This window comes from Molothrus ater, chromosome 16 (assembly GCF_012460135.2).
Source record: "Molothrus ater isolate BHLD 08-10-18 breed brown headed cowbird chromosome 16, BPBGC_Mater_1.1, whole genome shotgun sequence".
Lineage (NCBI taxonomy): Eukaryota > Metazoa > Chordata > Aves > Passeriformes > Icteridae > Molothrus > Molothrus ater.
Window position 1 is genome coordinate 10,243,596 of NC_050493.2, and position 15,778 is coordinate 10,259,373.

Genomic DNA, 15,778 nt, shown 5'->3' on the forward strand with positions numbered 1-15,778 from the left:
AGCTAAGATCAGTGCACACAGTTCCCAATGCCCAGTGGGAAGAAATCTGGAAAAGTTGATGTATCTGGGAGGAGTTGAAACATATCTCCCTCCTTGAAACTCCCAGAGATACTGCTAGGAAGGAGGTGAGTAAAAACCAATCTATTGCTTGTTATAAATTAAACATTCAGTCAGCAACTACTGGCCAGTCAGCCAGTAGGGGACATATTCAATTTTTGGACAGAACTACAGTCAGAGGCCTGTTACAGTAAGGTCATGCCCCCCTACTCGTTACCATACCCAAAAAAGGCTTCTAAAGGGTAACAAGCATTACACAAACTGTGAAAGCCACAACAAAAGAGAAAATGTTAAAAACATGACAGCTAGAAAACCAGTAACAACAGCATCAGCATCTAGCAACATCTACCCATGGTTAAATGTGAAGGTAGAAGGCCAATGCAGAGTAACACTCTCCCCTCTCTCTGTGACTGGTCTCTCTTCTCACATGCTCACCAAGGCACAACTTCCAGAGATGATCAGTTTTACTGCTAAAACACTGGGAATATTCAGATGAAAATCTTAAGCCTGGTATTTTTTTAGGTCTCACATTTCTACTACAACTTGCACAAGGAAATTTCACAGGAAAGTTGTGCTGAATCATTTTTATTTCACTACCAAAGGACAGATAAAAAATGAACACAGAAGACTGGATTACAGAAGTGTCCCATCAAAATGATGGTCCAACAACAAAAAGTCTGCTGCTGCTCTCATGTCCTAAGCATAAACACCTTGGCTTACCAATTTCCAGATACCTGCTTTTTTTTTCAAAAATTTTCTTTTTCTTAAAAAAAAAATAAATTACAGTTGGCCACTTACTGAGTTTTTCTGTATATCTTGCTCAACCTTAGAAGAAAATACTGAGAGGTCCCCATTGAGTATAACCTCAGCCAAGGAGTTCACCAAAGGAGCATAATGTATAATCAGAAAAACCTATTGAAAAAAGAGCAGAAAAAACATCAGACATATTTATAGAATACATAGTTTCAAAATTTCACTAGCTGAACATACTTTAGACCTTGTTAAGTGCTATCTTTAGTTTACATCTAAGTACAACTGGTAACAGAGAGCTCATTAAATATACTTTAAAACAAAGGAGACAAGGGTATCTGACCTTTCTCTACCTTTGAAGCTACCTAGTTTTACTAATGCTTTATATTCTTTCCTCCTTCTGAGAAGTGTAAATTCTCTCTCTTCAACACCTTTGAAAGGAGAGTTGTGTGATATTCTAGCAAGAAACTCATCAAAACCATTCCAGAAATTTATTTTTTTTTAGAAACAACAAACTGATTATGGTACACAGCATCCCCAGACCTTCCTGTGTGTCAACAACTGGCCAGACTCCAGAAAGTTCTGTGCACACAATCACTGTGCAGTGATTCATGACTAAAGGCCATGCACTAGGCTGAGCTGGATCAGAAGCAGCTTTTCTGGCTCTGAAATTGCAGCAAATCAGTGTCAGCTACACAATGGCTACAGAACACAGGAGTAAGGACCATAATGCCTGGAGCATTGAAGCATTTGACCACAAGTGCTTTGGTGCTTTACCAGAATTCTGTGTTTACACTGACTACTCCATTTTGAGCCAAGGCTTACAAGTCTGGGCCAGCAAACAACTGGCTCCTGGACAGAACCAGCTCAGGTCCAGCTGCAATAGCCTCTGTCAGCTTAGATCCATTCTCTTCACAAGAATATCAAGGCTGGATCCCTTATCAGTAGTTCTAGCTGTAAAATTCCCAAATAATGCCTAAGTCATTAAACCTAATCACTGCTTTGAAAATACTTAGCTAAATGTTCTCCACAGGTTTTCTGATAAAGTCAGAAGAATTCCAGACCTCCAAAAGGGAAGTGATTATTAGCATGTAGTGGAGATCTACATAAAACTTTAAAGTCACAACACACTTCAAAAGTGCTTTGAACAACCTCCAAATCACTCGAGCTTCTGCCAATTCACCAAGTGTTGCTTGACTGTCCACAGGCCTGCTCTGGTTCAAGAACAGCACAAGTTCCCTTTGTCACAGTGGCTGAGAAATCCCAGCAGTGCATTTCCAGGTGCTGGCATCAGTCTCTCAAGCACTTGTGTCTAATATAAGAGTAGTGCCTAGAGCATATGCCTGGTGTCAGGAACAGAAATAGTCAGCAAGGTCTGGCAGATCCCACCCCACCACAGACAAACTCCAGGTTAAAAGAGGTGGGAGAAGATGTTTTTCTGCCAGTCACAGAAACAGTCATTTCATTTTCTATATCACATCCCATTCTGCTACACAACATTTGTTCTCAGTTCTTTATGACTACTTCCACTTTCTTCTTTAAAGAGAATGAAGAACATAGATAAAAATCCTGAAGTGATACCTCGTCCATACTTCCACTGAAAGCAAAGACTTGAAAAGAGATCACAACTGTATGATGCAGACCCCTTTGGTTACAAGAAGCTGCTGCTCCCACAGTTTTATCTGTGGTAAATAACTCTCACACCATCACAATATTTTTAGTTTAAATTAATGAGCATCAAATTATATTTTCCTAGGAAAAATACCCAAACCCCATACTTCTAGCAAAAAGATGAAATTATGGGCCAGATCACAATAAAATGAGTACTGAAAAATTCTAAGATCAAAGAAGAAGTAGCATAAATTCTATGAACACAAGTCACAACTATTTTCAGACAATGTAATTTAAGAAAATCAGTTTCACAGAAATGCACTGAAGACTACAGGGACAACAGATGAATTTTCTCTACAAAACAAAAAAATCTACTATAGAACTTTTAATTTGAAAATAAGTTCGAGAAGGAAAAGGAGGTGGAACTGATATGAGTAAGAAATAAGTACTTAATTACAGATTTAAGCTATAGGCATAATGAAATTCATATTGTGAATTGTGAGAAAGTGAGATTTTGGTAGTAGTGGTTTTTGGGGTTTGGGTTTTCAAAGAGGAAAATTCAAACCTGAGATTTTCCATAGCTTAAGCAGATTCAGAATGCAATACAGCATCTAGGTAAATTTCATCTGCCACTGTACCAAGTTCTGACCAAGCATGTTGCATGTCTACTATACTTGATTTGTCAGGGCGTGTACACATTTTGAAATGCTCTAAAAGTTACCCTGGACAGTGGGATCACAGAAAAATGACATTAAATAAGAAGCTACTTTGTCTGCCAAAAATGTTTCACTTTCTTTTTCTTAATGAAAACTGAAAGGTTAAAATTTTTTTGGATTGATTTTCTTTTATGGTTTTGCCAAAATGATGAAAATACACTATTTTATAATCACAAGAGTACTGCAAAATTTGTTCTGAAACAGGACAAATACTTAAAATACTTACTTGAGAAAGAAGATAGAGAGAAACCTGGAGACTTATTTTTGGACGCTCTCCACCCTACAGAAAAAGTTATAAAAAATTCTTATTTCTACAAAGAATTTATATGGCTTAATGTTTTATTTAAAATGTGACTTGTGTTGTTCCACATTCTGCTACAAAATATTCAGAAAGCATCAAGCTCTTTAACATTCACTACTTGTAAACTATTTGAAATGGAGACTCTGAATAAGCATAGCCCTCACTCTTCCTTGATTAAAAATTGCAATTAATTACTGTCTCTCAGGGTCACTTCAGTAATTTAAACAGGTGAGCATCTGAGAAGTACATTGTTTTTCACTATGCTACTATTCCTTCAAAAATTCTTCTCAGTTAACATTCATTAAAGACTGCTAATTAGCTATTCAGATAGCATGAAATATTACCCACAACAGACAAATGAATGCAGGACCTTATGCACATCTATAAAAATAGTTTCTATTTCACTAAAAACCAGTTTTAGTGACACCACCACTGAATTTAAAGGCTATGCTTTAAAAAGAAAATCAGCTGCATCACTGCATTAAAACACAGCTTCTCTACAAATAGAAGAAATGAGTATCAAACCCAGAAGTCTGTATTTTCTACATGGATAGATTTTTAGATCATGGCAAATTTGCTTTTTCTGCTTTTGCCAGAAGACAAGTTAGCTTATGAGAAAAGGAAATCACGTATCTCCCAGTATCACAGAAATTTAAACCCTGTTCCAAATTTGCAGTTCTTCTTGGTCTCCACTACTGTGAGCTTCTAACCACCATGTCACCCAAAGCAGCACTTCTTTGCTGTGCTCTTGAATTGCATTTCAGGCTATTTCCTCTACAGCCACCCTATTTAAGCTATTTCATGTAAACCACACATCATATACCCAACTGCCCAAATTACTTAGCACACTGAAAGCAAGCAGCACCTTTGAGAATGAACTGTTTGCAGGTATTAGCTTACCTTGTCTTGATTTACTAATGAATACACGTAGAGGGGAAGAAAGAGCCTATTAAGTAAGTGGTCTGTCAGCACATCATTTAAAAATTCACAATTAATGATAAGGATATCATTAAGGTAATGCAAATGATCAAGATGTTCTGCTACCAGGTCACTCAGTTTGCCTCTATTTCTGTGCCTGCAAAGAGAGCAGAAATAAAAAATTACACGTGATCAATTGTGATAGGGAAAAAATTAACATAGATCCCTGCCACAGATCAGCTGGCTCAGGTAGACTGCCTAAAGCAGATGTTTCAGTGAAGTCAACTAATGTCACTGTTAAACAGTTGCCTGTATTTTCTTTAGGATGCACACATCAAGTTTTTGCCCCAAGTTTTCACAAGACTTGTTTTTACAAAGCTTTGTTTCTGTTGCCAGTCTTTTCACAAGCCAACTACAAAAATGAAAGAAGAATTAGGTGTTGTATTTAACACCTACCTCTTCCCTCAGGAAAGCAAGAAGCACATGGCCACTCTAAGGTGGAGATGGCAAGACAAACCAAGAACAATTTGAATCAACAAAGTATTTCTGTAGTTGATAGTGGAATATTACACTGTCATGTCAGGTCAGACAGCTCACAATCAAGTTCATCTTTCTAGTTTAAATCTTTTTCCTAGAACCTTTTCAGAAAGCTTTTCTAATGAGATGACACAAAGAAAAAATGATGTTAGAAAGACAAAGTTGATAAGATTAAGAAGCAAAAAATACCTGTTGTGTCTTCTGGTTATCTGCTGTTTTTAGCAGAACAAAACAAAGACAAAGGAAAGGCTTGGTGCAAACACTAATTTACTTGTAGGGATAGCAGCACAGATCAGGCACACAGCACTGTTTCCCTGAAGAATCACTAAAAAACTCTAAAGAGTGAAAAGTCTGAACTGTCTACATGGGAACACATCTAGAAACTAACTTAACTGGATTACTACACACAAAATAAGGACACCACTGACATCTGGGAAAAGCATTTGCATTCAACAGGCAGCATTGTAGAAGCTTACTCTTCATCAGTCTGCACACAGTTATCCAGCTCTATCACGTGGCTGCCAATAAACCAGACGAGGTTGGAGAAATAAGGAACTGCAGTTTTATCTCGAATGTAATGCAGCATAGGCTGGTTGTCCACTGAAGAGAAATCATTAAAAAGAAAAATCAGTTGCCAATATTTTTTATTGCTTTTTAAGAAATATAATAAAATATCTTTTGAATTTGATTACATGCTTGTTTCCCATATGAGTATACGCCTGACACAATCTTAGGCATGAAATGGAAATCTATAAAAATGTCACATCAATTCTTATCTAGCTTGAATGAGCCTAATGTTGATATATTTATGATGTCTGAAAATAAACAAATCTAGTGGAATTCAGAAAGGTTCTTTTAGCACATTATTTATTAAAAAGAAGAGAGAAGCGCAAGAATAAAGCAGTAATGCTGAGAGTCAAGCTAGTTAGACTTACATGACACTGCATTAAGGAACACAGGAATCACCAGTGAAGGAAGGGCAAAAGAAACAGACAACAGTTAACAGGATTAGGAACTGGGATAGTGACATCCTCTAAAAGGGTTTAAAATGCTAAAGCACAAAGCATCTAAACTGAAACATCTGGGGTAGCAGTTGGAGCAGAATATATGCAAACAGGTAGTCAGAAAATTATCAAACCTGAAATCTGAGCTCTGCCTTTTCAACTCTAACCATTATATCACTACAACATTCAATGAAAATTCTAGAAAAGTAATTTTTTAAAATAAAAATACTTAGTTGCATAAATATATCACAAATAGGATATGAAGCCTATAATCTGCTCTTTTTTTGTGAGCTCATATTTGCATTTAAAGTTCCTTGAAGTAGAAGGCAAGTACCAAGTGCCCATTTCTCATACAAGAAAAAATGTTGCAGCCAACACTGTAAAGATCCTATTTGCTATGCAGCTTATCCAGTAATTTGCAAAGCAAACAGCTCATTGTTTTAAAAAAGACCTCATATGCTTCTATGAAGACTGTCAAACCACTTCTTCTCTTAACTGACAGAAAGTCGTGTAAATACAACATGTAATTGAACTTAAAATGGACTAAAGAACAAGAAATCCTGCATGAACATATTGCATATCACATATTACCTTATAGCATGCTGATTTCAGAGGTAGAAGTTCAGAATAAACAATCTCTTTACAGAGAATACTGTGAACAGTTTATTAAAAATATTAAATATCCCAAGAAAAATTTAGGGGGAAGTGACTTTTGGACATTGGGTTTTAGAGTAGACATTCTCAAAGTAGTGCTAAATTCAAAGTTCAGCCAGGTTGCTGAGGTCCCTGCTGAGTTTTGAAGACCTCCAACAATAGAGATGCCTCAGTTTCTCTGGAAAACTCCTTGCAGTGCTCAACTACTCTCACAGTGAAGCTTTAGGTTTTTCCTAATGTCCTACTGGAATGCTCAGCAGAGGAGTTGGAGACTGCAGGCTCCTGGCCTTCACTGAGAACCTCTGGGAATGGTCCAGCTCCTCTTGAGACTGGAGTGACTGCAGCACCTACCGGTTCTACAGGCATTTTAATGCACTTCCAGTCCTAAAGGGAGTGATGTTGGTTACTGCTTCATACACCAGAAAGCTCAAGTTCATGAGTAAAAGACAATTCATATTCTTAAAACACCCCAGTTTTGGGGTTTTTGTTTGTTTACTTGTTAAATACAGTCACATTCTGACCTCTCTTGGAAGGGAAGCTAAAGTTCCTTGTGTGTGCCTGACACTTTTGGGTTTCTTTTTAAAACCAGTTTCATTGGTGAGAAAGTGATACTATTTTCAAGTACATACTGCAGGCTTGGGATAGTTGTCACAAAAGTAAAAAAACGTGTATCTGAATCTTGCCAACATGCTATGCTTTTCAGTCTCACAAAACAGACAGAAAATCCTCACAGATAAATAGGTGAAATTAAACTATAATGAAACAAGATTTGCACACATACCTTTTTTAATATATAAAAAGCTTACCTTTGTAGACATTTAAGGTTATAGTCCTAACAGCAATCCTGACCATGCTTTCAGGGTGGTTAAAAAATTTAATAGCTTCAGTGTACAAAGCAAAGTCATTAGTGTGCTGCAACAAGAGGAAAGAAAAGAAAATATTTATTCATTAAACATGTACAGAATATGGCTTGGGATTCTGTATAAATTATGTTTTCCCTATATTAACTTGGTATCTTTACCTTCTACTTAAGTAATCAAAATGATTTTACAATGCACATTCAGCTGCATGTGTAGCTCTGCATTAAAATGAGCTGCTTTAAGCTTCCCAGGATAGCTGCACACATAGCCAGTGCTTTCATGCCCTCTTCTGGCAGAAAGCAGAGTGCAGAGAGGAAAAACCCAGCTCAACTTTGCCCTTTGACTCAGCTTTTTGGACTTTGACTAAACGTCTTAGAACAAAGTGATGCAATAGAAAAGAGCCTGTTTATGAAAGCACAAGAAAAGAAAGAATAAACAAGTTGAATTCTCAAAGAAGCAGACTTTAAAACTACTGAAATGATCCATTATAACACTAACTTCCAGATTTTTAGTTTATTACAGCTGTAAGAGGACAAAGCCATGCTCGTGCAGAGATCCTCACAAACAAATTCACAACCACTGGTATGGCCATTATAAAAGCAAGACATTATGAGACAAGAGACTAAACAGAGTATGTGCCACACTCCTATCAATTTCTAATTCAAGTCCTCTTATCATTTTACTGCAACTTTCTTTACTTACCTCATTATAAAAGAAATGTACAGTATGATTATTGAGTTTCAGGGAAAGAGTTTTCAAAAATGATATGTAATATGCCATGATCTCCTCATCAGAAAAGTCAAATTTGTGGACAATAATAGAATTCACATGGTTATTAGAGAGTAGGTAGTCTGAAAAAAAAAAAAGTATTTACACAGGTTAACAAAAATAATCACTGTGGTAACAGGCTGTATTTAAAGTGCCAGCTAGAAAGCAACAACCTGATGCTTGAAGATCACAATTTTGAGGCAAACAAGTGAGGCCTTTGAGCATTAATATAAAGGATCTGCTCCCTACAAAGGTCTTTGCTCCCAAGACCAAGACAACTGAAAATATACTTCATCTTCCTCAATTCAGGTAAGCTCTGCAGCTAATAACATTTAACTCTTTTCCTCCCCAAGTCCCAACTCTCCAAGGCTTGATGATGACTTTCATAACAGTTGTGGAATACTTCAAATTATTAATTCTCCATGCTCTATGTATTTTGCCAAAAACTTTGAAGGAACCTCCTGTGGCTGACTGCCAGCACCAATGATGTCAGAACAGTTACAGTACAAATTACACACCAGAGTTTCACCACATGACCTGTGGCAGCAAGTGAACATTTCAGATCACAACTAATTTGACTGAAGGAATCCCTTGAAATGTGCTAAATGCTTGTTGTACCAAAAAACTACTTTTGCACCACTGAAAATTTACATTCAAAGTATTGTGGAATCGGTTTACACCATATTTTTGGTAGTGTTCAATTTAAAAGTTATTAATTCATATAGTTCTGTGTAGGTGTACTAGGACTAAATTTCATTGAATGAAAGGGAATCCAATCAAATCTAGATTACTTCATCCTAAACAGTTTGGAAGTGTGTCCTTACACAGGGATGTTTCATGGCTGATGTTCTCAAAAAGGATGTTCAGAGTCTGCAGCAGCTGCACACACACATAACGACCTGACTTCTGACGCAGGATGTTCAGGAAGAACTCAAACATATTCTTCTCCAAGAAAAAGCTGAAAGAAAATAAAGGTGTCATTAAGTCACATGCTGTAAGTAACAGGAGCAGAGATGATTCAAGGCAACTTTGACAAACAGCATGTTTTGCTTTTATGAAGAATTACTTTGCAAAGTTGCATCTGTATAATGAAAGAATATCTTTCAAAAACCTTAAATACTAAACAAGATGGCTTAAAAATGCAAATTATTCAGAAAAAAAGGTATCAAGTAAGCAGGGCCTTTCTTACTGTATTTTTAGTATATTCAATTTATCAGGCAGCTCTAAGTACCACAGCTAGAATTTGTGGTATCTTAGGTAAATTGAAGCAATGTGATATTAATAGATGTGCTGAGTAAATCCGGACCCTAAAATATGTTAAGAGTTCATATTTATATCAAAAGAATGGGGAGTTAAAAGGGGCTCTGGAATCCAAACACTTCGAAGCAGCCAATTCCTGCATGATATGAATATGAACCTGCTCACACATCTACTACAGGACACATCTTTTTACATATAGTCATGAAATACAGTCTTGGAGGAGTTAACAGGAGCAGAACTCTGTACAACTCCAAGCATCTTGAAACACAAAAGCAGAGTCCAAGAGAACTGGCTGGGGATGCTCACTCAAACACGGAGCTGTCATTCTGATCCCCCCAGATCAGGATCTCCGTTATGGAACGAATGGTCTCCACCAGCAGGTTGCGGTTGTGATCCGTTACGATCGTGTTCTTACTCAAAATATGATACATGTACCTAAAGGAGAAAAGAAGCACAAGCAATGAGCTATCCTGCCACTGCCACATGCACCATGTCTGTCTTTCAGCACTGTACCAATGCAGACACACATATAGGCACACACCAGGTCTAACAGTTGTACAACTTTAAAACCCTAAAATTTCCTTCTAATACTGACGCAGAGAGAAACGTAATTGTTAAACAGAGTGACAAAGGGAACAAATATCCCCCAGCCAGGTGAGTTGTGAGTGCTTATGCAGATGTTAACATAGAACTAGAAACTGTGCAACTGGTCCCAGGGTTTTGGAATATGTTGAAGTCAAAGGAGTGACGAACAACAGAAATAGAAGAAGCAGGTAAGCATGCAGTAGCTGATATGGAAAAGTGGCAATGAGGTCTAACCCTTCCCTTGAGTGGCACATGAGTTCAATCCCTTCTCTTGCCTGCAGAGCCCCCTCACAGACTCACATCAATTTTGATGTTTAATATCAGGACCCTCAAAGACTATTCATTCACCTTGGCAAAGCTTCATCAGGTCTCTGATCCTTTCAGCACTCCCAGAGTGCTCAAAAATCAGTACTTCCCAGAAAAACTGGGAAAGGGGGTAAAGTCCAGCTTTATCATTTCAAAAGGCAAGAGTTTAAGACTGTCTAGTGAAGCTTAAAATCTTCAAGGAAGCACTTCTTTTTCCCCAAGTAAGTTGTTACATCGAAGTACCAACTTACTTCTGTCCTGTTATTTTATGTCCCACCAAAAAAAAACCAAAAAGAAAAAAGATGGGGTGGGACCAAATGCTAATAAAAGCAGAAAAATCACCACTGCTTTTCTCCCTCTTTTTTTTTATCTTCTTTTATATAGTGATTAAAAAAAGGGTAAATATAAGAAAGGTGCACAGTTTTTAATTTCATGTCATTTTCGAACTGCACAAGTTTGGATTCCTAAACACAGCTCCTATATTATTATGCTATGATTGTACTGAAAACCAGGAGTAACACCTGAGCATTTCTGCGCAAATACTCACAAGTGTTTGGAAAGGACGACAGATTTCCCATATTATTAATCTTGCCATGAATACTGGAGTTAATCAAACTTCCAGGATCAAATTCTGTGAAAATAGCCTGTGTCCTGACCCTGGGGCAGCCTTCATTATTGTTTTGGATTCCACGAGAGTTTGTTCAGTGATTCAGACTAAAATTTTAGGAATGTCATTAGTAGAATTTTGCCAAGCTTCTGTAAGGTTCCAAAAAACACAGTGCACTTCTAATAAAAATTTTTGGGGTGTCTGGTTTATGGCTTAAAGTAAGATGTTTAGGTCAAAAAACAGACTTGAAATCGCATTTCAAGAAACAGGATTCCCATCAATTTTATCAACACTAAAAAACTGAACCACTGCACGGGGCAAGCATGCAGCCAGAGACTGAAATGCCATTTAACTGAACACTCATGTGAGGCTGCTCCAAATATTTATCAGACTTACAAAGACAAGACAAGATATTACCCAGTTTCAGAACCTTTTGCTTGAACTCAAGAAATCTCTCACAAACACAGAAGAATTTTGATCATATTTACAATTTATTAAAAATCTGTCAAATTCGGTTTTGGGAGCCTCCTTCAAGCACTGAGCTGCCAGACGTGGGCAGTTTCACAGGACTTGCAGCAAGAAAGTCTGTCCTCACAAGCCATGCAGGGAACAGGTGCTATTTCAGAGGAGCTGATGGTAAAACACTGTGTGCTCACTGTTCTTGATATTACTTCACCCTCAAACAACAACTCTGCTGGGTTGAGTACTGCACAAGGACACAAGAGGTAAACAGTGCTCAGGAGTTCACAGCTTTCACAAACTTGAAACCACATGCTCCCTTCCCTCACTCCCCTCATCAGCAAAGCCTGCACTACATTACCAAAGCCATTATCATGTTATGTATATCACCAGCCAGCAAAGAGGAGGAAAAAAGGAATAGGTGGCCCGGGGGGGAGAGGTGGAGGGGGAGTTGTCTCTTCTTAATCTTTCTCTTCAGTAAAAAACATTCTCTCCCTCTTCACGGTCTTCCCCCCACAAAATCCCCCAAATCAACACTCATTTACAAATCCAAACCAGTCACTGATCACACTGAAACCACTCCAGGAAAAGTTGATTCTCAGCTGTGTCCCACAGTTGTAACTGCCTGGTCACGTGCTGTACCATAACAGTCATTAAACAGCAAGCAGAGAGCACCTGGAAATCCTCTTGCACTAAGCTGAGGATCACAGCTCAAGATTCCTTCTGCGGACACTGACAGCGGGACAGCTCACGGTGAAGATGTGAGAGCTTAAAGCTCATCACCTGTAAGAATTCCTGGGGTTTCTAAAACAGCACACTGGAAAAAACCTCCCATTAGGGCACTTTGTGCATCATCAGGACAGTGAATCAAAAGACAAAACACAAACTCAGTCCCTGCTCTGAGGATGCAGCAGTTAATGGAGCAGAGAACATCTGAAGTGATGGCAATTAGATCACTTCATTCCACAATGATTTTAACAACTTCCTGAAACAGTTAGTAATTAATACTATATTACTTCACATATTTTAGACTATTAATTTGAAGTCACATAGAAATTATTGCATCTGTAAACATGTATTTCTCATTAATAAGTTACATTATACAAACTTGGGATTCAAGTTTACTCCAGCAGTAGAATTTTGGGTATGGGATGCAGTGGGAAGAATAACAAGCTATTATTTCATTTTGGGAGCCTATGGAATATAAAGCATTACAAACACAAAAAGCAAAAAGCATTAATAATCAGGAATACATTACCTCAAAATTTATTTACTTAGTAGAAGCATTACTGCAAATTCCTTATTCTCCTAAGGCACTGATGCACTTAGAGGAAACTTGGGCTTCACCTTCAAGCTATTCCTGTTAATTTCATTTTTTATTTATCCTATTTGCTTGAAAATGTACAAGGAAACATACACATACTTGCTTCTCTTTACAGACACGTGAAATACCATATTATGAGAACATGAAGTATCACACAAACCCAATATTTTTGTATTCAGATAAGTCCTTAAAGGCTGTCTCTAAATGTTGATTACAGAGGGATCAGATTTGTGCTTCAAAACACAAAACTATCAAAGAGGAGACTTCTGTCATCTCTATATCTGAAGATTGGGTTCAAACAAAAACACACCATGCAGGAAGTGCCAAAGCACTCAACACCATCAGAATCAGTGGGAGATGTTGCCAGCAACTTAAACCAAACAAAATTCTCAACATTTTTCTGGTCAGAACCATGCTTAAAGGGGTAACATAGTAACTCACATATATTGTAAGTGCACATTAATGACTTTCCTACTTATTACTTACAAAAATACACTAAAAGAGGTAAGAGTTTAGGAAGTCAAGCACTCAAATTTTAAAAGCCCAGACCTGACCAGAACAGGCTTGCTCCTTCCCACTGCCTGTAATCAGGTAATTGCATATTGTTCTCACAGAGGACACCTGATGCATAGCACAGACAGTGCCTCAGGAAATGAATCACCCATGAAAAAGGACTGCAAGCACACCTTGATGGGCACTGCATCTGACCAAGGCATAATGCAATCACAATGCAATTAAAATACCAAGTGCAGAAGCAACCGTGGGAAATGTGCTTGACAGTAACAACAGGGCTGTGTAAAACACCATAGAAAAGTAGGGGGAAAAGTCTGACTTAGAAACAAAAACACACAAAAAGATCAAGTTCTCTGAGAAGTACCCAGGCAGCGAGTAGCACTGTGCCATCCTTCTCTAGATCACATTTCAGAAGTTGGATTAAATTTTAACTGTTTTCACTGGATCAAGAGACTGTATAAAAACACCCAATGCCAACAGTCTCACAATTTTCCTTCAGCCTATCCATTCTCTGGCGTGCTTGCAGGAAGACTGAATAGCAAAATTTCAAAAGCAAATCTCAAACAAACTGCATTAAAGCTGATGGGAATGATCCAGCACTTACTGACAAAAAGCAGTAATGCTGCTGTTATCACTAAGCACATGGATTGTTTACAATTTAGACTAAACTCTACCTTATACAAGTTTAAAAATAAAAATGTTCCCACCAGGCTAGCCCAGACTGATTTCACCCCTGTAACACAGCATAATACACCTTTTACAGGCTGAGCTAACCTGAAATGGCAAGGCAGGTGTGCTGTACTCAGCTCCTTCATATGGAACACAAATGGGACTTTGATGAGTTGAAAAGATGAGAAGATAAACAGCTTATCAAGTGAGCTTACTGAGACTTTCTTTCTTGACAAGGCTCTCTGAACTTTTTCCTTCTGTTACTTTACCCACTTCAACACTTGGAAAAGACCTCAATTTCACCTTTCCTGTTGGTATCTAGCTAGAAGCTGAAATTCACACAGCTTGGATAAACAAACACTTAAAATATACATAGTATAAACAGATCAAAGGTCTCATCTGGCCTTTACATACGACCAGTTCAGATTCATAATTAAAGAAATCACATGCAAACAGACCAAAACTCGTACTTCAGTAGATAAAACATATACTTCAGCTCTCTGATAACAAGCCACAGCACTCACAGCCCAATTCCCCATTGCTACAAATGAGGTAGGGTGTTACTTTTCTATTCTCTGTGGCCCCAACAGATCACATGGACACATTTTTCTGACATGTGAGAGTAAATCTCAAGTCTCACTCTTTTTTCCTAAACTTAAATTCAGTTTTTTCAAATTTCATCACGCATCAGCATTCTTGCTCTATCTTCAAGTCAAATATCAAAGCCAGAAAGACCTAAAGCTCCACTAATGCTGAGCAGTACACAATAACTACTCCTTGTATGTTCAACAGAACATTCCTATGTTTACATCTGAACATGACTTTTCTGCTTTATCCTGTAAAACCAGACTACATTGGCATGCTAGGCTGACCTACAATGCTTTCAAAATTATTTCTGCAATGCTATTGCCTCATTTGTTTTGTATTAATGGGCTTGAGTTCTGTGTCTTCGGAAAAAAGCATTGCATTTCAGATAGTCTTGCTCATTTTGAACATTTTTCCAGTTTAGAGACAAGGACCAGAATCCATAAATCATCTTGATAAAACAACTGCAAGATCCAGATCTTGTACAGGGCATCCTGCTCGTTACTGTCAGAACCCATTCATGTCCTCCTTGTAAGATTACTGAAAACTACTCGGCACTTTTTCTCAATGAGCTACACAGTCACAGTGATTTCATTTAGAAAGTGCTTCATCTCTCAATGACCTCCTTCTCTCGTTCAGTACAAAGAGAAGCTATCAAGGTGGTTCTCATTTTTCTTGCAATAGCGGAACACTTAAAATGGAACAGGGAAATTAAATTTTTTATCCCTTGCCACCCTTCCAACACTCCAGCGGCAGAGCTAGGAAAAACCATTCCACCTTCTGCAGGCAGCAGTAACACACGGCTGTGGGGCTGCAGAACACATTACAGGTCTCAAGCTCAGAGCTTTCCTTCTGCAGCTGCTGCGTCCTGCAGCGCAGGGCACATCCCGGCCCGCCGTGACTCACGGCTGCCTCCGGACCTCCCCTCACACCCCGGAGCGGCACTGCCCACACCCGGCACCAGCCCCTCGCCTCAGCCGCCACCAGGAAACAAACAAAGTTCTCCCTCATGAGGAATGCGGTATTTCTTGTATTTATCACGCCTCGCACTGTACTCCGCCGAAGACTCTGGGGCATTGCTAAAAACAAAACAAACACGTATGGCAGCCCGGAGTGTGACATTACGACGAACTACGTCTGCCCTGAAGACTTTCTGGAACGGAGAAGCCGGTTTTCGTGAGGCGGACACCAGACCACAGAGCCTCCGCCACCGGGGACTGCTCCGGGCGCTTTCCCCTCGGGAGAGCTGCCGCAAAACGCCCCGGCGAGGGCAGCGAGCGCCGGGGGAGCGTCG

The 15,778-nt window shown here is 38.6% G+C and overlaps 1 protein-coding gene across 9 annotated transcripts in view; it reads right to left on the reverse strand.

The window, feature by feature from the left end:
* CLEC16A (C-type lectin domain containing 16A) overlaps positions 1 to 15,778 on the reverse strand; it is a 56,696-nt gene that overhangs the window by 40,579 nt on the left and 339 nt on the right. For all 9 annotated transcript variants that reach the window (XM_036392283.2, XM_036392276.2, XM_054516588.1 and 6 more), the window contains exons 2-9: positions 9,743 to 9,871; positions 9,001 to 9,134; positions 8,111 to 8,259; positions 7,355 to 7,460; positions 5,367 to 5,490; positions 4,336 to 4,510; positions 3,361 to 3,414; positions 856 to 969 (exon numbers count right to left, since the gene is read on the reverse strand). In XM_036392283.2, the coding sequence (XP_036248176.1) occupies positions 856 to 969; positions 3,361 to 3,414; positions 4,336 to 4,510; positions 5,367 to 5,490; positions 7,355 to 7,460; positions 8,111 to 8,259; positions 9,001 to 9,134; positions 9,743 to 9,871 (985 nt within the window). The remainder of the gene's footprint in view (positions 1 to 855; positions 970 to 3,360; positions 3,415 to 4,335; positions 4,511 to 5,366; positions 5,491 to 7,354; positions 7,461 to 8,110; positions 8,260 to 9,000; positions 9,135 to 9,742; positions 9,872 to 15,778) is intronic.